The sequence below is a fragment of the Drosophila biarmipes genome, chromosome 3R (genome assembly GCF_025231255.1).
Source record: "Drosophila biarmipes strain raj3 chromosome 3R, RU_DBia_V1.1, whole genome shotgun sequence".
NCBI classification, from domain to species: domain Eukaryota; kingdom Metazoa; phylum Arthropoda; class Insecta; order Diptera; family Drosophilidae; genus Drosophila; species Drosophila biarmipes.
In genome coordinates, this window is record NC_066616.1 from 14,444,760 (window position 1) to 14,468,831 (window position 24,072).

The 24,072-nt window shown below is 43.3% G+C and overlaps 1 protein-coding gene and 1 long non-coding RNA gene across 11 annotated transcripts in view; both read left to right on the forward strand.

Moving 5' to 3' along the window:
• The first annotated feature begins 1,553 nt into the window (after positions 1-1,553).
• The window catches only part of LOC108031484 (peripheral plasma membrane protein CASK), a 40,494-nt gene continuing 17,975 nt past the window's right edge, over positions 1,554-24,072 (forward strand). For 4 of the 10 annotated variants that reach the window (XM_017104960.3, XM_017104962.3, XM_017104961.3 and 1 more), the window contains exons 1-8: positions 1,554-1,739; positions 3,417-3,771; positions 4,585-4,697; positions 5,273-5,378; positions 5,465-5,542; positions 5,920-6,277; positions 6,386-6,653; positions 7,217-7,566. In XM_017104960.3, the coding sequence (XP_016960449.1) occupies positions 3,713-3,771; positions 4,585-4,697; positions 5,273-5,378; positions 5,465-5,542; positions 5,920-6,277; positions 6,386-6,653; positions 7,217-7,566 (1,332 nt within the window). In that variant the 5' untranslated portion in view covers positions 1,554-1,739; positions 3,417-3,712. Of the gene's footprint in view, positions 1,740-3,416; positions 3,772-4,584; positions 4,698-5,272; positions 5,379-5,464; positions 5,543-5,919; positions 6,278-6,385; positions 6,654-7,216; positions 7,567-7,889; positions 8,155-11,785; positions 11,984-17,134; positions 17,211-17,997; positions 18,266-21,559; positions 22,943-24,072 lie in introns of those variants that run through there. The other 6 variants (XM_050889502.1, XM_044091046.2, XM_044091047.1 and 3 more) reach the window with 5 other exon arrangements.
• On the forward strand, positions 14,349-15,386 carry LOC127011625 (uncharacterized). The gene is made up of 3 exons (XR_007764781.1): positions 14,349-14,405; positions 14,476-14,753; positions 14,814-15,386. It is a non-coding gene; the product is annotated as an uncharacterized LOC127011625 (long non-coding RNA).

Sequence of the window (24,072 nt, forward strand, 5' to 3'; positions counted from 1 at the left end):
CCTGCAGTGGTCGCTGCCGCTCATCCTTTTGCAGTTGGCTGTGGCAATATTGCCGCATCGAGTTCATTTTCATCAGCTCTTTCTTCACCTGGCTGATGTTGTGTGTTTGTTGGCCCTCCGTTGGCTTGTTGTTTCTGTGGCACCTTATCTTTATGTCGCTGCTCTTCGCTCGGGGTTTTGTAATTGATGATGTTTATGTTTGGGTATTGGCCATGTCCCCGCCCCCACCCACCGGCCCGCCCCCTTTTCGGAGCTGATTTAAAGATTACGCACCTACGGGTTTCCATTCCGCCAGGGAGTGCGGCGAGTGCGTGTGTGGGTTTTCCTTGACTCGGGCTGAGCGACTCCTGTGTGTGCCCGGCATATTAATGCGGAGATCTTAATTTATTCTAATGGGTTTATCAAATGCCATGGGGTAATAATAATAATAATAGATAAAGCCGAATGGCGCGCGAAGAGAGGTAATGGGAAAAATATGCTAATATTCAATGGGCTGCGAACGAGCATGGCGATAAGGCCAGTTGATAAAGGTTCCGTAGTGGAAATCCCTTCAATAACAGGCGAATGTTTTCAATTCCGATAAGGAAATCGGTAAGAAAAGGTTGCTGAATGGCAGAAGATATTCCATAAATGGTATGAGAGCAAAGTGCTCGAATTTCGTGTGTGCAATATCCCACAATAACGTTATGCACTTGCGTATTGCGTAAATATTGGCGGACTTCACTCAAGCGGAAACAATTCAGTGTGCAATGAATTATCTTACTTTCTGGCAAATTTATCAGGCCTGCAGTAGGTATTTATCAAAGGAAAACAACTGCTCTTTGCAGATAAGTCAAGCAAATAAAAGCCTATACAAAATATTGCCAGAGAGAAAGGAGGAGGTAAACATTTATAAGTATTTTGAATTTAATTAAAAATCTGTCTGTTATTAAGGAGTTCAAAGTGTTGAGAAAGCACTATCTCAACAAACACAAGTCACAAAATATATTTATTTGATTAAACTACGATGTTTCCTAATTTTTAATTAAAATATTTAATACATATTTCGGAGGGATTTGCAAGTAATTTATCTGCTAAGCCGGCACAAATATAAATTATTGAATATCAAAGTGGCTTAGATAATATTGCTTATTTTTAAAATTAAATTGAAGTCAAATAAAAATAGTAGCTTATATACTTATCTAAGTAAGTTATTTAATATTTGTAAACTGCTATTTCCTATCCTAATCATTTTTCAAAAGTTGCCGCGCAAGTAAAACAGACCAGGTTTCATATTTTGAAAAACGACAAAAAATGTTAAAAGCTGACTGAACTGGTATTTTTCAGCTGGAACCAGTAAGGCCTTTCAATTAACGATTGATGAATAAAAACATGAACCATAACCGGCTGTTTTTTATTCAGAACATATTGTTTTTATTTTAAATGTATGTTCTTATTTAAGGTTGAGAAACTTATCAATTGAAAAGGCGGCCAAAGAACCAGTTCGGAGTTCACCAGCCGCTCCTCTCCTTGGCGCTGCAGCCCTGGAGTTCTAGTTCCCGGCGGAACCGGTTCAGTCGCAACCAGTTCTTCGCCAATCAATTCCTCACGGGCCGTGTTTGTTTTAAGCTAAAGTTATTAAATTGCCCAATGCAATCAGCTTGCCAGCCGCTCTGCAGTGCGGACCTTGACAATCGAGTGCTGGAGCCAACCGGGAAGATGCCGAAAAGCTGCGGGCTTTGAAGAATCGCTGTCAATCGGTGGGTTTTCGTGCCAAAAAACTGCTGTGTGCGTGTGTGTGGGTGTTGGTGAGGGGGCGGCGTGTGTGTGTGAGTGGCTGATAAGGGGGCGTGGACGCGAGGATGCTGGGACATGATGGAACATGATGGAACACGAGCCGTGCAAATCCCTTAGACAAAGAATCAATTTGCCAATTGTGCGGCCCTCGAGAGTCCTACAAGTCCTATTCTTATGGGCCAAATGCACACAGACGGTGGGTGGTGGTGCTCTCCATGGGCGGCGGTAAGGTCGTGTGGAAAGTGTCAAGGCATTTTACAGCGGCGGCACACACGAGCAAGGTGAGACCCTCGAGCCCGAGCTCGAATACCAAAACCGAGCCAAAAACACCGCGCCCCATGCGCAGCTCTGCATTAAACATGACTCCGAAAGTCCTGCCTTCCCGGGAATCCCCCACATGCAACCTTCCCCCCGCCCCCCTGCATGGCCCTACGACCCTTCGTGTGTGCATCGTAAATTGTTGCACATTTAAATATTCATGCAGCCCGGGCAGGAAAGCATAGCTTATATTTTTTACGATTACAATTTTGCTGCTTTACACGAGTCTCGCACGGCGCCTGCGCCAGAGAGAGAGAGAGAGAGCTCTGGCCTTCTCCCCTTGGCTTTTTGGAGTGCCATCCAAGTTTTCGAAAGTGTGTTCAAGTGCTGGACCAAAAGGCATAATAATAGTATGACCAAGACAATGCTGGCCCCCCTCTCCCCGGCCCCTGCACCCTGCGAACCCTGGGACAGCCCCCAAAGGCCACATTCTGCAGGCCCTGCTGGCCTGGCTTGTTTACCTTATGGCCTGGCCACAATTTCCGTTGCAAAATCCACTCGGTCCTCGGTGCGGAGACTTCCTTCCTATGAATGGCATTTTCGACAGCATTTCGTGCATTTGCGGCGGGTGCCGTGCCGTGGATGCCTGGAGTTGATGGGGGTTCTCACCTGCTACGAGTGTGATTGACGTGTCAAAGGAGTTCCCGGCTGACCACTCTCATTTCCGTTCCCAGCGGTCCCCCAAAACGTATCATGATCAGTTCTAACGCACCCTCCTCCAGTACTTCATCGATTGAATGGTATTGGTATGATATTGTATTATGATATATCAGTTCTAGTAGGGGAAATGATTCAAACACAGATTGCTAAACTTACAATGATGGTACACATTATAATTTACAACTAGATCCAATCTGTTAAGATAATATAAGTACAAGTAGTAGAAACCAATTTTTTTAGGGATCAGACTGTGGTTTAGGTAGTGGTTATCATAAAACTATAAATATTTCAGGAACCTTGAATTAGTTAATATTAAAATATTATATGCGAAGATATTTTTATTTATTTTTGAGGATCTGATACGGGTTTTGGTAGGGGAAATATTAAAAGTATTAATTTTATCGGGTTTTTAGTCCATATACGTAGATCTGTTTATTTAAAGCAATGTACATTAAAAAGTTAACCCAATTTGTTTAAAGAAATGTTTATATTTCCGCAGAGTGAATGAAATAATTTTAAGTAATCTGTTACTCATCTCTCAGTATGAGGTAAAAGCCGATGACAGTCTCCTAATTGCACGCCAAATAAATCTGATTAGCGGCTTCGAACTAATGGAAAAACTCACCTTTACCATTCCCACCTGTTTTGTTTTTGTTTTTCAGCGCAAAATGCAATTTTAACACCGGCAGCAACAACATCGAAGCAACAACAGCCGAAAAACAAAGAATAATAACAACAAATCATCCGAAGACACCGAGGAAAAACGCTCAAAGTTTTTGGAGTTGCTCACTGGCCGCTTCGTTTTTTGTTTATTTTTTATGTTCGTTTTTGGAGGGCAGTAGGCGACGACGGGCAGGGAAAGCGAAAAGGAAAGGCGCCCGGCACGGAAAACAGGACACAACTCATCAATATTCGAAAAAGCAATTGAGTCGAGGCATCAATTCATCAATTATTCAAAATGACCGAAGACGAAATTCTCTTTGACGACGTCTACGAGCTGTGCGAGGTCATTGGCAAGTAAGTTTCGCCCCTCCAGGCCATATCCTCGCCCGATTCTGCCGCTGACAGCTGGCATCCATGGCCATTATCTCATTATGTATTATGTATCCGCCCCGTACTCCCTCCCATCGCCACCCACACGCAGTAAATCATCCAACTATTGGCCAGGGAACGGACCGAAGTCCGCTCCCTCCGTCCTCATAAAAAACTTTTTGCAAACGCCAGGCCAACTTTTGCATTATTCAAAAATGTATGGCCAAACATTTGCTGTGTTAGAGCTGCCTTTCCTGTGATCATCATAGTTTGGCTTCAAGTCCATTCACAAAGTTGTCACCATTTTTAAGGGGAACTTTGTTTGATTTAGTTTCGATGGGAAAGTATTTTTATGATGTTGGAAATGTGCCACTAACACGATTCTCGAATCTATGCAGTTAAATGTGATTCACTTTTCATCCGCTTTTGATCATACACTTGCATTTTATTATCTACATTAAGCACCCAGATGAACTTGAAAAAGCTGACATCATGTGCAGCACATTTCCACAAAAGCTAATCACTCGAATAAAGCAATTATTGTTTGGGTTCCAAAAATCTAAATGCAGCTTAAATGGAATTATTTTTAATTTTTTCCACATAACATTCCAATATAATCTTCAAAAAGTAAAGTTTTTATGACATTCTTGTATTCCACTTAGCTGCTCTAAATTTAGGAATATTTGTTGTTTTTCGAAGAAAAATAAAATTTTATTCGCCCCCATTTAGACACAATCAACTTTCAATTGAAGTTTAATCCGAATTTACTTTCCCCTCTGTCCCGAAACCTTCTTACAGAGGACCTTTCTCCATTGTGAGGCGATGCATACACAGGGAGTCCAATCAGCAGTTTGCTGTCAAAATCGTTGATGTGGCCAAGTTCACAGCGAGTCCTGGACTGAGCACAGCGGGTGAGCATTATATATCCAATATACATATAGATTCCACTTCATTTTTTGCTGTTGACGGAGATGTGGCGGAATGAGGCGACCTTGTTCGATGGGGCCACCTACCAGCTACACCGACTTCCGACTCCCGGCTCCAGGGCTGTGTGAATAAATTATAATTAAGCTGCTCAATTATTCAAAATTATGCCGCTGCCACACGTGTAGCACGCCTCCAGGGCCGCCGGTGCCCGTTTGCCAGCCCAAGACGCCAATTAAAAAGAAATTGCTCAAGTGCAAGGGCGCCAGGAGCAACTGAACTGCGTGAATCAGGACATGGACGTGGACGTGGCCCCGCAAAGGACGAGGAGCAGAGAGTCGCGGAGCAGCCATCCGGCCATTGACTAAATGATACATGGCAGGCACATAAGTCAGCGCTAAGTCCATTAGTGCCACTGCCAGCTGGTGAAGTGGGTGGCCGAGTGGGTGCTCCGCACAACGGTATTGCCCTCCATCTAATGTCAACTAATTGCCGCTGTTTTACCACCCCACCCCACCCCATCTGGATACTCATCCCCATGCCAACGCTCCTCTTTCCGCAGATCTGAAGCGCGAGGCCACAATATGTCACATGCTGAAGCATCCGCACATTGTCGAGCTGCTGGAGACCTACAGCTCCGAGGGAATGCTCTACATGGTGTTCGAGTTGTAAGTTGTCGGGCTCGGTGGCACGCCACTCCCTCCATCCCATCCCACCTCAGCCCTAATATCCTTTCAATTTGCACTCTTTCCAGCATGGAGGGCTCCGACTTGTGCTTCGAGGTTGTGCGGCGGGCTGTTGCCGGTTTTGTCTACAGCGAGGCGGTTGCCTGGTGAGCATTGAAATCGGAGGAAGTTCCAACAATCTGCGTTTGTTTTGGTCAAAGGGAATACATTATTAATTATAATTAATGAAAGGAAATGCCCAGGCAGTAAATCCATTTCAACAAACGTAATTATTTCGTCTACTCACGAGCAGTTCTTTGAGGGATTAACACTCCCACAGCCTTTTGTACCTATACATCTTTAATAAGGTTAAAATTAAACCAATTAAAAGATATATAATACAAGGCAAACCCCAAAAGAAACACCAAACCATCAACTATTCATATGGATTCCATATATCAGTAGTCCCAATACAATAGGCGCCAAAACAAACGCAAATAAAACTAATTGAGGAACCCAATTTACTAACCGCACTCTCTTCCAGTCACTATATGCGCCAGATCCTGGAGGCGCTGCGTTATTGTCACGAGAACGACATCCTGCACAGGGACGTGCGTCCCGCCTGCGCCCTCCTCGCCACCGTCGACAATTCGGCGCCCGTGAAACTTGGCGGCTTCGGATCGGCCATCCAGTTGCCCGGCACCCGGGAAACCATAGAAACACACGGACGCGTGGGATGTCCGCACTACATGGCGCCGGAGGTGGTGACCAGGCGGCTCTACGGCAAGGGATGCGATGTCTGGGGTGCCGGAGTAATGCTCCATGTTCTGCTCTCCGGGCGATTGCCCTTTTTGGGCTCAGGAGTGCGGTTGCAGCAGTCGATAGCTCGCGGTCGGCTATCGGTGAGTAGATCATAGGAATACAGAGCATTAACCTGTCAATTACTATCTTTGTTTGAAAGCTCTTTGCACTGTAATAAAACATTGAATACAAGGTACCATTACTTCCAGTTTGAGGCACCCGAGTGGAAGTCCATCTCGGCGAACGCTAAGGATCTAGTCATGAAAATGCTGGCCGCAAATCCCCATCACAGACTCTCCATCACCGAGGTGCTCGATCATCCCTGGATACGGGATCGGGATAAGCTACAGCGCACTCACCTGGCGGACACGGTGGAGGAATTGAAGCGCTACAATGCCCGACGCAAGCTAAAGGGTGCTGTCCAGGCCATTGCTGGAGGCACCAACATGGATCCGCTCTACGCCACCGATGCGGACAGTCAGTATTTTATAATAATTTAATTTTATTTTAAATCGGTCCAAGATACCGATATTTAAGTTTTGATAGTAGTAGCTGCCAGGGACAAGAATTTGGATTTATTCCTATAAAGTAAAATTCTATACAGATAGTATTTTCTTTCACAGTTTTTATGCATCTTAAGCTAGCAATTTAATGATTTAAATATTATATTTGAATAGTATCTTATTTTATTTACCGCTCTTCGAAAGAAAATATTATAAAATGGTTGAATTTTGCTTGAATAGTTTACTTACAAGTAAATTTGCGAAGATATTAATTATTTTATAGAAACCTCATTAATTGTTATATATTTAGAGGTATTTCGTGCAATGATAGTGCAACAAATTCCCCAAAACTCGCTTATATTAATGCTTTAAATAAAAAACTTAGTAAAGTAATAAAAATAATATTAATATAATATAACATACTCAGAGTTAACTTCTTTATATAAACGTTTTTATATTATATATATATTAATCAATCAATCAACATTTTCAATTATCTCAGAACCTGTTCTCATGTATTTTCTCATGTTTTTGCAGTGCCCATTGCCGGTGCCACGGACGAGTGGGCCGACGAGGAGGCGGGCATCGAGGCGGTGCAGCGCATCCTGGACTGCCTGGACGACATCTACTCGCTGCAGGACGCGCACGTGGACGCCGATGTGCTGCGGGACATGCTGCGCGACAGCAGGCTGCACCAGTTTCTGCAGCTGTTCGACAGGATCGCGGCGACCGTGGTGACCAGCAATGGACGAGCACCGGCTGCCGAGGCCGTCGGGCGATGTCGCGATGTCCTGGAGCAGCTCTCGTCGACGGCCGGCGGCAACTCTCTGGGCGGCAAGTATGCCAAGGACGAGCTGCTGCAGCTCCTGGCCGCCCCCCACATGCAGGTGAGTGGTGAAGTAGGATGTGGAAAGGCGGGCCAAAGCCTTCCTTGTTTACTCTTACTCTGTTGGGCATTTTGTGGCAAGCTTTATTTCGCAATAATCTGGCAATCACTGGGCTCTTCTCGGGCTCTTTGTTCGCCCGCCTCTGTGGTCATATCAATCTGCGGTCCACTCGAGTCGCCCAATTCGCTTGGGCTTAAGCTTAAACAAATTTGAAATGTATTTAGTGCGGGCAAACAAGGCGGCGCAGGAGTAAGAGCCTGCGGCAGAGCCGTCACTCGCAGGACTCGGTCGCAGACATAGTCACTAATCCTTTGCTTAAACAGAGACTCATACCGGCACACAATGTACTGCTGTACATGCACATAAATACACTGCAAGAAAGAGGAATTGCGACTGTTTTTAAAGAAGGCCAAAAACTTAGCAGCATAAATGATAACTCTTTTTATAAAGACCATTAATTATTTTAAGATCCTTAATTATTTTATTATCTTTAACTGCAAATTACTTGAATACATTTTATAAGAATAAGTCTAATATTCTTTCCTTTGTGAAAATCTCCTTTAATGTAATATATACAAATACTCTATATTTTTAAAAGAAATTTTTACTCTACTGTTCAAACTTCTTCTTCATACATTAATTGAAGCTTGTACATATGCCTGCCACATATTTTCTTGAGTGATATTTTTCTAAACCTCCAATACTGTCTGAAGATAAGTTTATTATCATCCTAAACTTGGGCTTTACTAATCTCAATAATTTTCTTCGAGTGTACGCACATACAGTAGCTAATGCAACCAAATACAAACAATTTAATCAGAATAAACCAAAATGAATTTCGGACGTAGTGAGGCCACAGCAGCAGCGGCAGCGGGAGCAGAAAAAGAAACAGAATGGTAGAGGAAAACCAGGAGCTGGGGCAGCAACATCCGCACCCCGGGCGCCCAGCCTCCCGGTTCCCATTCTCCCGCCCGAGGGCTTTTTGCGCTGAAAAGTATGCTACGAGTACACGGCTCAAGTGCCATCGTTGTTCCGACCACGTCGGCATATGGCCATCCGCCTTCGCCGCTCCACTCCGTCACTCCTTCAATCCCTGAGTCTTCACTCCCCCGATCCCTGAGTTCCTCAATCCTCAATCCTCACTCCGCCACTCGACCACTTCACTCGGCAGCTGCGAAAGGGGCACAAAAACATTTAACGATAGCGAACAAAAAATAAATAAGCAGAAACGGACGGGCGTTTAACTTTTTGTTTCGACGAAGCCTTAAATATCCTTACCCCCGCTGTAAGACCATAAATGATTATGGCAAGTTCTGTGGGGACCTTGGATTGATTTCAATTGCTGCGTTATTGGATACTAGTAATATGGCTAATGGATGCCTTATCCTTATACAAACTGGTCACATAAAGAGGGTTTTGGGAAAAGTTTGGTAACCTAAGATGTGTTCTTTTCTTGCATCATAACATAATATTGAACAGCCATAAAACCTTTTAATCTTTTGGTATGCTCTGTGTTATTAAGAAACAAGTCATGAATTGGTATTTCATTGCTGTGCAATATATTGCATTCAGAAGAGGTTACAAATGTTAAAAGAAAGATTTTTTGAGATCTCCTAGCAGGTAACTCTCTATTATCTTGGTAATGGAAGGATCCTTTAACCAGAGATACTTGGTAAACCTATTTCTTTTTCCTTTAGTTACTATTTCCAGTCAGTTTGAATGGGTTAGTAGAACAATAGTTAGTTAGAGAAGCCATTTTCCAATTGAAATGCAGGTATTTCCAAGGGGAAAATCTCTCTTCAGCTGAACTGCTCTCATCAAAGTGGGCTTTAATGTGGCCCAGTCAAAGAACTTGAAAAGGACAACTGCGAGGAGTATTTATGTGCGCCAGGACTCGTCCTCCCACGGGTATCCAATTATTTGCCAGACTCGGCCTAAGCTCCTCATTGGTTTACCCCCGCCATGTTGTCCCTGCTATAGGGTATAGAGAGTACACTTCCTTCCCAGAAATCGTGGCATGTGGAAGGGGTGTGGGTGGCTGGTCTGGCTGTGTGTGATACGGACGCAGTGCTATAACATAACTGCCATCCACTGTCGTTAATTGCTCCTTGAAGCAGACTACACTTTTTGCGCTGGGGCGTTTGCTGCTGGTGCTGCCTGCCTTTCCTGATTTTCCTCCTTTTTATTTATTTTTGCGCCTCTCGATGCTCGGACTCGGCCATATCTGCCTGTCTGTCTGTCTGCTGGCCTGTCTTTTTTGTGTGACGCAAGCCCAGTCTCATTTTCATAAATCCGAGCAATCTGCAAAAAAACAAGCCCAAAAGAATGAAAGAAAAGTGGGCAAAAAAAGAAGGAGGCAAAATATGAACAACTGCAGGAAAACGCAGGCCAACGATGAAAGCAATGAACGAATGTGTTAATGCTATATACACAGCTCGGTGGGATGCGTCGAGGGGGGTGGTGGGTGGGTGGATGGGTGGTTGGGTGGCTTCTACTAGGGGTTGGGGTGGGGAGGCAGGCTGCTGGGCTGTCCGGGCTGCAGTCCCACCAACAATGCCAATGTCCAAGTGAAAGCTGCAAAAGCTGCTGCTTTCTCTCCTCTCCTCTCCTCTCTCTGCAAATTGCAGCAAACTGCATTTGGGCCTCTCTTTTCCTTCAACTCTAGCCAACTCTCTCCCTTTGAGCCACTGGGGTGGCGACAGTAATGGCAAAGGTACTTTCCTTTCCTTTAGATTTGTCACCAGATGTGGTTCGGGACTTAGGTTCTTGAAGTTTGCTATATAATATACGATAGTTTTAGAATGAAGAGCATGAGACTGAATTTTATAATAAAATATAAAATGACCTTATGTCGGTTATTTAATATTTTTTATGGATGAAGATACAAATTAAAGAAAAATTTAGTATTGGTAATAAGATATGCTTATATTATATATAGGGTGAAAGTTATATGATTTTTAAAGTAACATAAACATCCCATACACCATATTACCATAGAAAAGTTGGTATGCTTACCATATGAACAGTGTATCTACTTTTTTAAGTATAATCTAAAAAAGGCTCGCTGTAAATATAGGCGTATGATTTCTAAAACGGGTTAACAAGCTTCCAAACAGTTATTAATAATAAGAACTCAAAATTCTATACATTTGTAATCCTATCCAGAAATGGATATTTCTATAGTATATTTGGTATTTTTAGAAAGACTGGTATAATGTAGAATATTTGGTATTTTTAGAAAAACGGGTGTAATGGATCATTTATTCTTTGTAACTAAGATCTGTAGTGTAGTCCATAATGGTTTCCCATTATCTAAGGCCAAAGACCTATAAACCATGTTTAAAAACTCAAAATTTCATATTTAATACCATCTTTTTTTGACTTATTTTGCACATTGGTAAACGACCCCAAAAACCAAGTACCTAATCGCGGCCCAGCCGGCTGCGGGCCATCACTGGTGGCCAAGTTGCAACAACGGAGCACTCGTGATTGACTTAAACAAAAAACGCGCACCCGAGATTTTTAGTTTAGTTTGCGGCGCAGTCGCCGCTGGGGAACGTCGGCGGATTTGCTCGCCTCGGATTTATTTGCCACTTGCCCGCTGATGTGTGAAAATGGCGCCTAACGAGGCGCCACCACCCCGCGCCCCACTCCCCGGGGGAAACCTTCGTCAAGTCGAGTTCAGAGTTTGAGCTTTCGAGTTGCTGCGCCGATTGAGTTGGCACTTGAGTTTGAGTTCTAGTTCGGAGCCGTGAGTCTATTTCTCAGGAGGCATCCCCCAACCCAGCCCGCCCGCCCGCCGTCCCGCTTGACCCAATTAACAGGACGCTTACCCGGACCCGGCGGAACAGCCCGCAGTGGTGTGTGTGTGTGCCTGTGCGTGAGTGTGCCAATTACGCGCGCGAGTTTCCGCCGTAACCTCCGTCAGCGGGCGACAGCGCACGTGTTTGGCGGCAAAATCCACATGGGAGCAATTGACAAAATGGCAACCGCCAGCCGGATGCGCCGGATACGGCGGATGAGGATACGGAACCGGGATCTCAGGGACATGCCAGCTCCCTGGCGCTGGGGACGCGCCGTTGCCCTGCTCATAAATTGGCGGCCCCCGTCAGCCGGCCATAACTCAATTTAAATTCAAATGTGTTATGAAAGAAAGAAAGAAGAAAACAGCGAACAGCGAACAGCGAAACAATATAATCAAATTATAAATTGATAAAAGCCAGCAAGTTTTCGGATGGAGCAGGCCGAAGATGGCTGCTGCTGCTGCCGCTGCTGTGAGAACCTGTCCGCCGCCTCGGACCTGTATCCCCTGCAGCCGCAGCAGGAGCACCTCGAGATTTTCCAGTGGATCGGCCTGGAGACCGCCGAGCTGCTGCCCGCATACATAACCCGCTACTACAACAATCTGCACCATCAGGTAAATCAGCAGTCCCAATTAGGGGAAGGCGATATCATCGCCATCGCCATGCATTATGAATATATATGTGAAGGGTCCGCAGAACTGGGTGTATTCTGTGGCCAGAAGGGGGTGCTGACCATGTGGCGTTGGCTTTTCATTTGAGTTGCGGCCAGAAACTTTGATTAAATTTTGTTTACTGTTTTTGTTTGGTGTGCCGGGGGGAAATTTCCCGCCAAAAGGGGGTGGCTAAAACTAAAAGTGGGAGTCGCCACCCGCATAATGCGCAGGAAAACTCGTGACGATGGGGGTGTTGGGCAGCTGGACCACTTAATTACTTTTCAATCTAAATCAAATAAATGTAATGCGGCTTTTCGGCGGAATATAAGTAGTCTGAGTGCGGGGATCAGTGTTGCTAGTGGCCATTACGAGGCAACTTTGGCAAGGAATTATAGAAAACAATGATTTCTTTTTGGGAAGTATAAAAAACCTTTCACAAAAAATGTTAGATCAGAGAAAACAAGCTTTCTAAGTGATTTTCATTAGCTATTTTAAAACATGGATTTAAAACAATGTTTTTTAATTGCTAATATGAGGTAACTTAACCCAAGTCTTTTAATGAAATTTAACATACAATAATAAAAACCTTTGTTTATAAAATGGAAAATAAATCACAGAAAGAACCAAACTTGCCCAAATTACTTTTTAACACCATTTCTAAATGATTTCCAATCACTATCTCAACACTTCGGTTTAATTTAGGGGCATTATTTACATAACTAAACACTAAACTAATTAAATGCGCGTGCATTAATTAAATCCAATGATTTATGTTAGCTATGATAATTACATATTTTAAATTAGGTTCAAAGTGTGGGAGTTAGGTGGTCGGCTTTTAAATTAAATAATGGGAATAACTAAGCGCAACAAAATCCCATTTTTTGTTTAAGCTTTAATATTGATTAGATTGTTTGATTTAAATTTAATTACAAGAGGAAAGTAAATTTTCAGCCTATGTGGCAACCGTAGCAAGCCAAACTCTTAACTCTTAAGCACTTGCCATATTGAAATCCTATTCCCCATCGAGAAACTCTCATCCTTAAGTAAGACTTCAAGGCACATAAAACGCTTTGTTTTGCTGGCCTTTGTTTATTGTCCTTTCCCCGGTGGACACTCATTGAATATTGGCCAATTGCAATGGCAAAATCAATTTGCCAAATGGCCAACGAATTTGCATTTTTGTGTGCCGCACACACTCATGTAGCTGAGTATCTGAGTATCCGAGTATCTGAGTATCTGAGTATCTGCTATGCCATAGTATCTCCCCCCTACGATACCATTTTGTGTCGATTTCTGGGATGCCATCAGCATTATTACAACGGTCGTTTTACCTTTGACTTGCTTCTGATTTGCACGGAATACGGATACGGATACGGATATATACAGAAGGCACTACGGGTGCGGATGTGTGTATATGGGCGGTGTTTGTGCACGTGTTCATCTAGGATGTGTGTGTGGGTTAGTTGACAACTAAACGTGTCAACGAGGCTAAGCAAGCAAACTGTCAGGAGCAGTAGTTACAGGACCGAATGCGGGGAGGATGTCCTGCCCCTGCCCCTGCCTCCGCCTCACCTGCTGCCCCACTGACACATTAGGGTTACTCTTTTGGCTGCACAACACACATAAATGTCGCCTGCCACGCCCCTCCATCCGCCCGTCCGCCCAACAGGCCCCAAATTGCAGCTCTGTAACTGCCATCATCCTTGTTATTGTTATTGCCACTGTTGCTGTTGTGTTGCAGCCAAATTTGTTGCCACTTCGATGAGATGACAAATTCGTGCCAAATTGCTTTCACTCTTTTGATGCACTGGGAGAAAAACACTCCTTGTTTAATTTAGACTTAATTTATTTTTTATTTAATATTTTTTTTTTATCTATGCTGTTTACACTAAGGACAGTTTTTTAAGTTCATATTAGTTAAAAAGTTAGTTTAAAATTCTACATTTTATTAACTAAATTTATCACCCTTCTTTAGTTTAACATGCGAATAGGAATACCGCATTTAAAAAAAAAAAAACAAAAATAAAATATTTTAATAACACTTGCTTAATACTTACTAAATAAGTAATATTCAACTTTGTTTGAGAATACTTAATTTGTAGGTTTAAAGCCTACCTTTTACTTGACAAGCGGATAGGAAAGCGAACTTAAAAAAATATACTTAAATTAGAAAATGGTTCTAAATATAATAACTTTTAACAAGAAGTAAAATTATAATATATTTTGTAATTACCTAAAAAATATTTTAGTCTTAATAAATATTACTTACTAGGTTTACTAAGTTTAAGGTGTAAACATTTTTCTAGTAAACCTTGTTCTTTGTCAGCTGCCAAGTTACATTTCAAACAGATTTTCACCAGAAAATTTCAAAAGGAAACGGAAAGTATTAATGATCCTACTGCAACGCTACCCAATTTGGTATTGTGTGACCCCTAGCCCTTTGCGTTTTCCAGTGCACCCGTGACCCTGCGCACCCTTTGGCCCCCGTGATTCCGCTTTCCATTGGCGTGTTGCAGCGCACAAAACGTTGGCGACAGCAGCAAGTTAATAGTTTATGGCCAGGATGCGATTACACGAGCTCCATTTTCCGAATGGGCCTTGACCTACACTGCCGCCTGGCTGTGATGCAGCTCGGACCTTGGGCCAAATGAATTCGGACTGAAAATCACTTGACATAACGCTGGCGGGTGGCTGCTGGCTGCTGGCTCTCCCGAGGTGCCGAGCTGCCGAGGTGCGAGCTGTCAGATAGTGGGAGGTGCTTTATTTTGCATTAATTAAAAGCCCGTTGCAGCGCGTTAAGCTCGTGTGATGCCTGCTGTTCTCGTCCTTGCGAATCAATCGATTGTCTGAACTGCATTCAGTGCACTTTGAGGCTGAAAAGATGCCTCTGCAGCTTTTGATGCCCTGTAAAGCGGGGATAGTATGACATTCACCACAGGTTGGCAAAGCAGTTTTTGAAACATCTATCTGTAAAGTGAAACAGTGTCCATTCTTAGTTAAATGTACCTTAACCGAATGCTCCTAATTTGATTTCAAACTATTCAAGGATATCAAATTTCCTATTAAAACATTTGAATTTTGGCCATCATGTCTGGAAAATTCCATTCCAAATATATCTTAAACCTACCCCAGACTGGCTAAATTGTAATGATTCTAAATTTAATTGTTTGTAATGACAAATCAAGGCTATCAAATTTCTTATTAAACCTTAAGATTCGTGAAACTTTTGTTTTAATCTGTCATGGATACAATCGGCCTTAAAGGGTACACCCATTTTCGATCTGCCAGCCAAAAGGACTCCTCGCTTGTCCTTTCCCCCGTCATTTCCCCGTTTTCCCCCTCTGCCCAAACCCCACTTTCAGCTGGCCTGCTATTCACAACAAGCGCTCCATAAATATTTGCTGTGCCTCAGCACAGATACATAACTCATAAAGGGGCTGTCTCTCCGACTGTCTGTCCATTTCCCCCTGCATTCCCGCCCGCTTTCTCCTTTCGCCACCCTGCCTCTGTGTGTTTGCCTGGCCCCAATGGATAGCTGGGGCCCTACCACATGTAATTAGGTTGCGGTTTTCCACCTTCTGCCACTGCTGCGTCTTCCTCTTTTGGCAATGAATCCTTTTGCCACGCGCCCGCATCCTCTTTGGCAAGTGTCTGAGTGTCTTGGTGATTGTGTGCCAGGACTCTAGGGTGGGCCGCTATCGGGGGTAATTAGGAACGCAGTATTTCTACCAAATCTAATAGATGGTTCTATCCTGCTCAGCGGAAGTTCTAACTTTGATTAGATAAATTTTTTCCATATTTTTACTTCAATAAGTTCGTAAACTTTATATAATTTTTTTTTTTAAGTTTGAGTGGGTAGAAAAACTTGCACTCCAGAATTTATTCAAACCCTTTTTACATAAAAATCAATCAAAATAAAATATTGCCCATACGCCACGTAAGCCGGGTCAAGTGCTCCATAAAAAGACGGTCCACACTGCGTATGAGTGATAAACCTTAAAAGCCTGTATTGTTATGCACTTTTTATGTCTTATGTCAAAGGGGCGGTTCTTATGACCTTAAAACACGCTTAAAAGTAAGGTCCACTCTGCTGGCCATGGTACACCTATTCTGGCCAAGTTGTTGGCCAGTGCTGCCAATCCGCAGCTGCAGCCCACTGATGAAACGTTGATGTGCCATGATGCTGATGCTGATGCTGATGCTGATGATGATGCAGATTCTGATGATGATGACGCCAGCGCTGACGCTGGCAATGATTGGGTTAACGACTACGTGGCGCAGACGTTGTGCCATAAATTACGAATATTTGCACTCTCGCCACGTTACGCGTTAGACGGAAAGGCGGTGGCAGAGCACACTGGCCTATCTGGCCAATTTGTCGGCTCTAAAACCGATGGCTGCCGTTTTGCGGTCATAACTGGGCTCTTATCATGATTTGCAGCGTCTCATGGCTAATCGGGGGTACACGAGGCGCATGAGTAATATGTGTTTGGTAACAATTTAGAATTGAATTATTAAAAAAGGATGAATACAACTCTTAAATAATATTTATACCCAATATTTCTTTAAAATACTTTGCTAAAGTAGTAACAAGTTAAAAAACTTATATGGAGAAATTAAAAAACCAACATTGTTCACAAATTTTAAAGTTTCTTCAACTTTAAGTGGTAGTATAACTTGAAATTTCATCAGTAGTGTAATTTTACATCAAACCTATGTAAATGCCTTTGGGCCCACTGTGCAGCAGCAAAATCGTCTGCGATTGCCAATGAGTGAGAAATGTGGCTGCTAGACAGAGACAACCACTGCGCATGTCAGCCGTCGCGGTCGCAGTTGGCGTCGCCGCCGGCGTCGCTGCCAGCATCCTGCATCCCACAACAGATTCAGCAAGGCAGCGCAAAAGTCAGGCCACCAAGTCAGCGCAGCTCCAGTTGTCCTGCTCCCGCACAGGAAATTGATTGGGGCCAGCAGGCTGCATTCAGCCGAGTGCCAGAGGGAGAGAGGAGAGCAAGGCCAGGCCAGGAGAGAGCAAGGACACTAAGCAGTGCAGACAGAGAGAGAAAGAGGGAGCGCGAGAGCCAGGACTTCAGCTGGATGCTGGCAGGACTCGAGGATTCAGTCTATAATTGTGCACCTTGCTGACTGGTTCTGTGCCAGTTTAACGCGAGCCCTTGCCTGGACAGCACGGGTATACAACAGTAGCAGCAGCAGCTCAAGCAGCAGCCGCAGCAGCAGTAGCCGCAGCAAGCAGCGCCCGCAGCAGCACACACACACACTCTGATGCTGCATACGAAGAAATACACCAACACACACGCACTCACACACACACCAGTGAGTTGCCATAAGGCGCAGCGAAATGCAAAAAGTAGAAAGAGTTCCAAGAAAAAGTCAAGAAAATCGGAGGGGAGCAGACAAACTAAAGTTTTGGATGGCCGAAAAAAAGAGCAGTAAAAACTTTTTAATTGCAAGCAGTGCACACAGTGCACAGTGCACACTTTCCCGTTATCCAACAAAGTTGCGCGCAAAAAAGTAGGCAACATAAAAAGTGGCAAAGGCGAAAGGCATTGATTTTCACAAGGAAAATTCCCACACACATTTACGCCAGCGGGAGGCGAAGGGGAAAGGGGAAGTGTGCGTGGTCGTTTTGGCCACTTTTTTTCACAGCCTCTCTTCTTTTTTTTTTGTTGAATATTGTCCGATCCGGTCAGCTTCTTGCCTTTTTTTAAGCTCACCCCGCTCCCTCTCTCCGCTCATGGTGTGTATGTGTGGGAGTTTCTGCTTGCTACTTTCTCCCAAGAGAGAGAGCGAGAGAGTTTTCTCTCTGCTGGAGAAGCAACAACCGCAACAAGGATAAGAGGCAGCGACGCCAGCAGAGCAACCATTTCGACCGCATTGCCAAATCGATTTGCCAAAAACGATTATCAATGATTTCACGAACGCGCCACCAGAACTCGCTCCTCAATTGAATTAAATTAATCGCATTTCGCCTACTTGTATCTGTGTGTCTGCGTGTGTGCCAGTGTGTTAGTGGTGTGTGCGTGTGTTGTTTGCGGTGTAAATCGAATTAAATCCGTGCAGAACTAAAACTAACTTAATTCTACAGCCAGTGCAAGCAACAAGAGAAATCCACTGAAACAATAAATAAAGAAAATATGTACTCTTTAATTGATTAAACCAGAAACAACCAACAAAAAAACACAGACAACACAACGAGTTAGATACGCACAACAACATTTCGTTGCAGTAAGTACTAAGATAAAAAAGAAGAGCATAGCACACCTGAACGAAAGTCCGCCCTCCACCACCCACTACAAGCCACCTGCAAACTTTGAATTCCTCAACAAACTGAAGTTCGCTTCACTTCACTTTGCCACTCAGCACGGCCAGCCCCGCCCCCTCAGCCGCCTCCCCACTCCCCCACCCGACAAACGCTTCCTATGCCATTTCCGTTTGCCTTATCAAAAATGTGTATATATACACAAAGACTGGGGAAAGCAGGGGAGAAAGGGGCGAAAGCGGAGAGAAGCTGCAAGAGAATTCAACTACAGTGGTCGCGGGGAAATTAGAATTTTTATGTCTGCCGATGCGAGTCCAAAGAAGTGATTAAAGGAGTCCAGCTGCAGGCCGTTTGATAGGATCCTATTTGAAATAGGGGTAATATTTATATAGAGTGAAAACCGTAAATATCTGTATATACTTGATGATTTTTTAACTGAAATAACCCGAATATTCCTTGGGATATTATTTTATTATTGTTTTTCTTTATTATGATTAACAGCCTTTTAATAAATACATTTTAATTTGTTAATTTACTAAAGTAATAACTAATATGTATACCATTGTACCTAATACAGATCCTTCAAATTCAAGAAACCCAAATATATCTCAATTTTAACCTTCAACTACTAAATTCATGAATAAACAATAAATTAAAAATACTAAATAATACATTTTCTAAATGGTATACTCTTTTTTATATGGATTTATGAATATAAATTTAAATATTAAATTATTGATAAGTTTTGATAATTTTAAATCCTTCAAATTCAAGATCCTAATAAAGAAATTTTCTTAGTTTAACCTATATCAGTTTAACCTATATAAATCCATTAAATTAAAAGAAACTATAGATTTTCTAAATGATAGTTTTATAAAATTAATTTTGTACCAAAAATTACTTCATTCTTGAATATACATAAAACGAGAAATCCTATAAATTTATAATCCTAAATGAGAAACTCTCCAAGTGTTAACCTTTTCTACAATTAGGGTTTTTTATTATGAATATTAATTTGATTGAATTCGAGCTCACTTTCACCAAAAAAACGGTTTTCTTTATTTTGAATCTACGAACGTAAATTGAATAAATTTCGAATTTATTTCCAACAGAAAGCACTGAATTCATGGCCAATTATGACTAGCCGGTGACCATTAGTTACCAGCTTAACAAAGCGACCACTGTGCATGAAAAATTCGTGAGGTTTTATTTGCTCTGTTTCTCGCATTTCGTTTTAATTTTTCCCTGTTTCCCCTTGGAAATTCATCAGGACCGCATCTCCTCTTCGACGGCGAGGAGCAAGTGCAGCCCAGTGGTTTGGACGGGGAGTCCTCCAGGCTCCGCAGAAGTAGTGGCCCTTCAGGATCCAGATAGACTGCTAAACTCACTTTACCTCAACTCGGTTTTTGTTTCGCTTTTTCTGTTTTCGTTTTTTTTGGTCTGGCTGCGGTTCTCGGTTCCGCTTTCTTTCCTCCTTTCAGACCTTGCAGAGTCTCCGGCTGTTTTGCCATACTTTCTTTGTTGGTTTTTGAATCTTTTATGAATTGAATTTGGTTATTTTGAACGCGTATGTTCCGCTGCAAAGTTCCAGCGTTCCAGCGCTACAGCTCCCACGTCCTTGGCTGACTTCCTGCCCCGCATTTTGCGGCACGTTCCCATTCAATTATGGGCGGCATGTGGCACATTAGCATTCAGCGGAAGCTGCGCCAAAAGCAAACATTTCAACGCCTCCCGGCTCATGGGGTCGCTTTTTATTATGCGAATATTATTTAAGCATTCACAATTCCGTTTTAATTTAATTCGATGGCCACGGCAGCGGCAGCGGCAGACTTTCGGCAGTCAGTGTGGAATTTGTTGAAAACTATTTAGCATAAATAGTCTCCGCCTGCGGTCCCGATAGTCGCCAGGGAATTGCCAGCCAATGGAGGTCCTTCGCAGGACCTGTTTATCTGCAGCCTTTGCGCGTCCCCCCGCTGCCCTCCTGCCTTTATTACCGCCTATAATTTCCCGAGTTCCATGTTCTCAGCTTCATTTTTTTGTTTCACAGCCTTGTTTTCTTCCCCCGATTCCCCTGGTTTTTATTTTTATTTTTAAGGCTTTTTCCCCAAACGATTGCCTTTTGGAACCGTTTAGATAAAAAGCTCTGCTGGGCCACCCCCTCAAGTTCTGCGTTTCCTCCCGCCCCCAGGGACACAACACAGGTTTTTATACTGTAAATTTTTATTTTTATCTCCGAGGCATATAAAATACACATTTTCAGTTGCCTAGACAGTGGGTTTAATTAAAACGAGGCGCGGCATGGCAAACTGTCTGCAGCGAAACAATACAAAGTTTAGGGCTTCAAACGGAGATTTCGCACTTTTTATATACTGAGAAGAATTGATTAAATCTGCAAAATGGCTTTATGTAAAGTAGTTAAAGTATTCAAATTTATCAGGTCTATCTTAGGGCATATTTTGTCATTCTATAGTTGTAAAAGAGAAGGTTAAAATGTAAATAGGTAAATTTCACAATTTCCCCTTTGTATTTCTTAAGAGAAGTGGCTCTTTGAGGTTCTTCCGTGGGTATTTTTGGGAATTTCGCATTTTAAAAACAATTTGTTCGGTTTTTTATGTACTGATAAGAACTGATAATAGTGCAAAATAGGTTTATGTGAGGTAGTGACAGTATTTAAAAATATCAGGTTTATTTTAAGGCATATTTTAACATTCTTTAGTTATAATAACGACAAGTAAAGTTGGAAAAGGTTGACTTTACTCCTTTAAGTTTGTATAAATAATAGGATTTTAAAGTTCTTCAATAGAAATATGTTCTCCCTTGGATATGGTATTTCTATATTTATTTTTAACAGTATTTCGCCTCCCTAATCGATTTTCGCAGTGTATATTACGCTCCATTTCGCTCCCATCTGTTCCGTTGATTGCTTTCGGGGGTGTAGCCCAGGGTGAATGGGGTTGGGGATGCGAGTCCGCCTACCGTTTCACTAATTTCAATTGTACAGGTGCGTGTCTAAGGGATTAAATATCTAATTTATTTGCATTAAATGCGCAAACACTCGTTGCGAGATGGGCTCCTGAGCCGTGTATGCAACATTAAATTGAAATTCCTTGAAACCGAAATTCCTTTCACCCGCTGTGCTGAGTTTGTATATAGTTAACACCCCCGGAAACCCCACACACACCTTACACCCACCCACACACACTCGCCCAGTCGAATAAATTTCGTTAAATTTTGAGCTTCTCAACGATTTTCCTTTGCAGAAATCGCATGCTAGAAAATTTGAAAATATAAAAGCTAAAAACCACAAAACCAAACCAAATCAATTCAAAATTAAATTCTAAAAGTTGCATAAAATTAAAACAAAACACACCTATATAGAGAACAGTTATAAAGAATAAAACCAAGCTAAACCCGAAAAAACAACAAATTAATTACCATTGTGATGAACAAGTTAATTGCATCAATTGCAGCACACATAAACTCGAGCATTTAAAATAGCTTAAACCAAAAAAAAAAGATATATAGTTGCTGCCCAGGCAGGCTCAATTAAAAGAGGATACAATAATTTATGGCCACATCGATTCAGCGTCGTGGGATTGGAGACACACACATGATTCACCAGTGATAGCAACAGAATTTACATAACAATTAAAAACCGAGACAGCAACAATAATAACCACAAGCCGAGAAAACCAAAAACCAAAAATTGTTGTAGACTTTTAACTCGCCCGCCCCCCGTTTCTTGTTGTTGATTAATCATAAATAAACGTTGTTGTTGATGGAAACGCTGTGATCACAGAGGCAGTCTAATCTGAAAGCTAATAAAACAAATGCCAGAGAAAAGCCACTGCAATATATGGAAGAGCTGCGCTGAAACTGAGGATTAGAGAAAAGCAATGCTGGCATTGGCAACCGCTTCTGGCCTGAACCACATATCAAGGGGCTAGAGAAAGTGCCAGAGAAAGCGCCGGGGAAGGCGGGAGAGGGCCGTCGAGCGAGCACACAGACACAACATTTACCCGCGCCACGCGTCGCCACCGCCCCCGCATCGCCTGCAATGCTCTGGTAGCCAAGACAGTTTTACGGTGGATCACTACTGCGCCGGCGGCGACCCACAAGGAGCGGCTGGACCTGGAGCGGGCGGACCTGGAGCCGGGCCACCTGGACAGGCTGGATCTGGAGCGGGCGGACCCTCGCAGCAGGCGGGCCAATGGTCCAATGCTGTCGGCGGCGTGACCTCCTGCGGCGGCGGCGGCGGTGGCATAGGGCCCCCCATTGGCATGTGCCAGCATCATGGGCTGACATCACAGTCGTTGATGTCCGGTGGCTCGCACATGTCCTTGCTGGGCAGCAGCGGGAGCAGCGGCATGAGCGGCAGCGGCGTCGGCAGCAGCGGCCAGAGCGTGCCCCAGTGCCCGGCCGCTGCCGTGGATGCCGTCGGCGGCATCGGCGGCCATTGCCGCAGCATGAGCGGCCTCAGCTCGATCAGCATACCGCCGCCGCCGGCGCTCTTCAATCCCTGCAGCTCGGCCCTGTCGCTGCAACAGGCGGCGGCCACCAGGTGGGGACCGCGCACCTCCTGCCCGGTGCACAGTCCGTTCCGCGTGCGCGTCCCCAACGGCTCCATCTGCTCCGGACACCAGGTGAGACACCAGGCGGTTGAGCATAATGGCAGGGTCTGTTCTCTTCACGAGACTTAATGTATGTTTTATCTGAAGACCGGTTGCCCGGCCATAAACCCCCAATCAGTCGCTAAAATCCGTTGACTAATTCAGCTTGCCACAAAATGTTTATTGCGCTTTTCAGTTTGCCAAATAGAAACTGTATATATATATCATATCAACCGTATGCCTAAGTAGTTTGGTATCCTTAGCCATAGCATCCTGACTTATGTCTCTGTCTTTTTTCTTTTCTCTTCCCAAAAAATGGCTCACTCACTTACTCCCTTTTGCGGAATCAGGTAAGCAACGCTTGGTCGAAGCCCGGCACTTTGGCAGTGCTCCGAAATGTGTCAACGACATGTAAGATTATTTTCATCTGGGTGGCCCAATCGCCCGGCAAAAACACACAAAAGATCAGCAATATACGCATGCCGCATAGGCGCACTAACACACACGAATCCGAAGGATAACGAGGGGGGTTTCATGGGTTTATTAGGAGGTTACTCCTTGCTATGGCTTATTTGACTATGAAGTGCATTGGTCAATTAAGGCGGCTTTGTGAGTTGCTCATTCTTATTTTAAGCAAATATTTTAAGCTGCTTTTCCACTTCTGCGATTTGTTTCTGGCTTAAATCTTTTAAGACTTATTTATTCTGTGCACTGCAAGGCCGACTAAATCCTATTAAACATGTTAATAGTGTGCTTCATTAAACCGAAGTTACTCATGCGTGCTGTTGGATTTTGGCAATTTAATTGTGATTTTCCCTTAAATATCAGAAAGATGACAGGAATCTCACACCTTGGCCATTTGCTTTGCTTAGTTTCCATAAGACTAAGCAATATTTTGAGATACATTTAAAGGGAATTGCAACTATAAATAATCAATTTAAAGTTCTTAAGGTTGTAAGCAAGTTGTTTGGGGATCACTTTTGTCCAGTTTCCATAACACTCGAGCGGCATTTTGAAATACAATGGTATTTTAAATGGTTTTATGACCATTAATATTCCCATTCTTAAAGGAAGAGGAACCTTGTTGTGTGAAATCTTAAAGCCGAAAGCTGTCATTGAGAGCCCTTAGAAACTGGCCACTTAAAAGCCTCTTAGAACGCCAT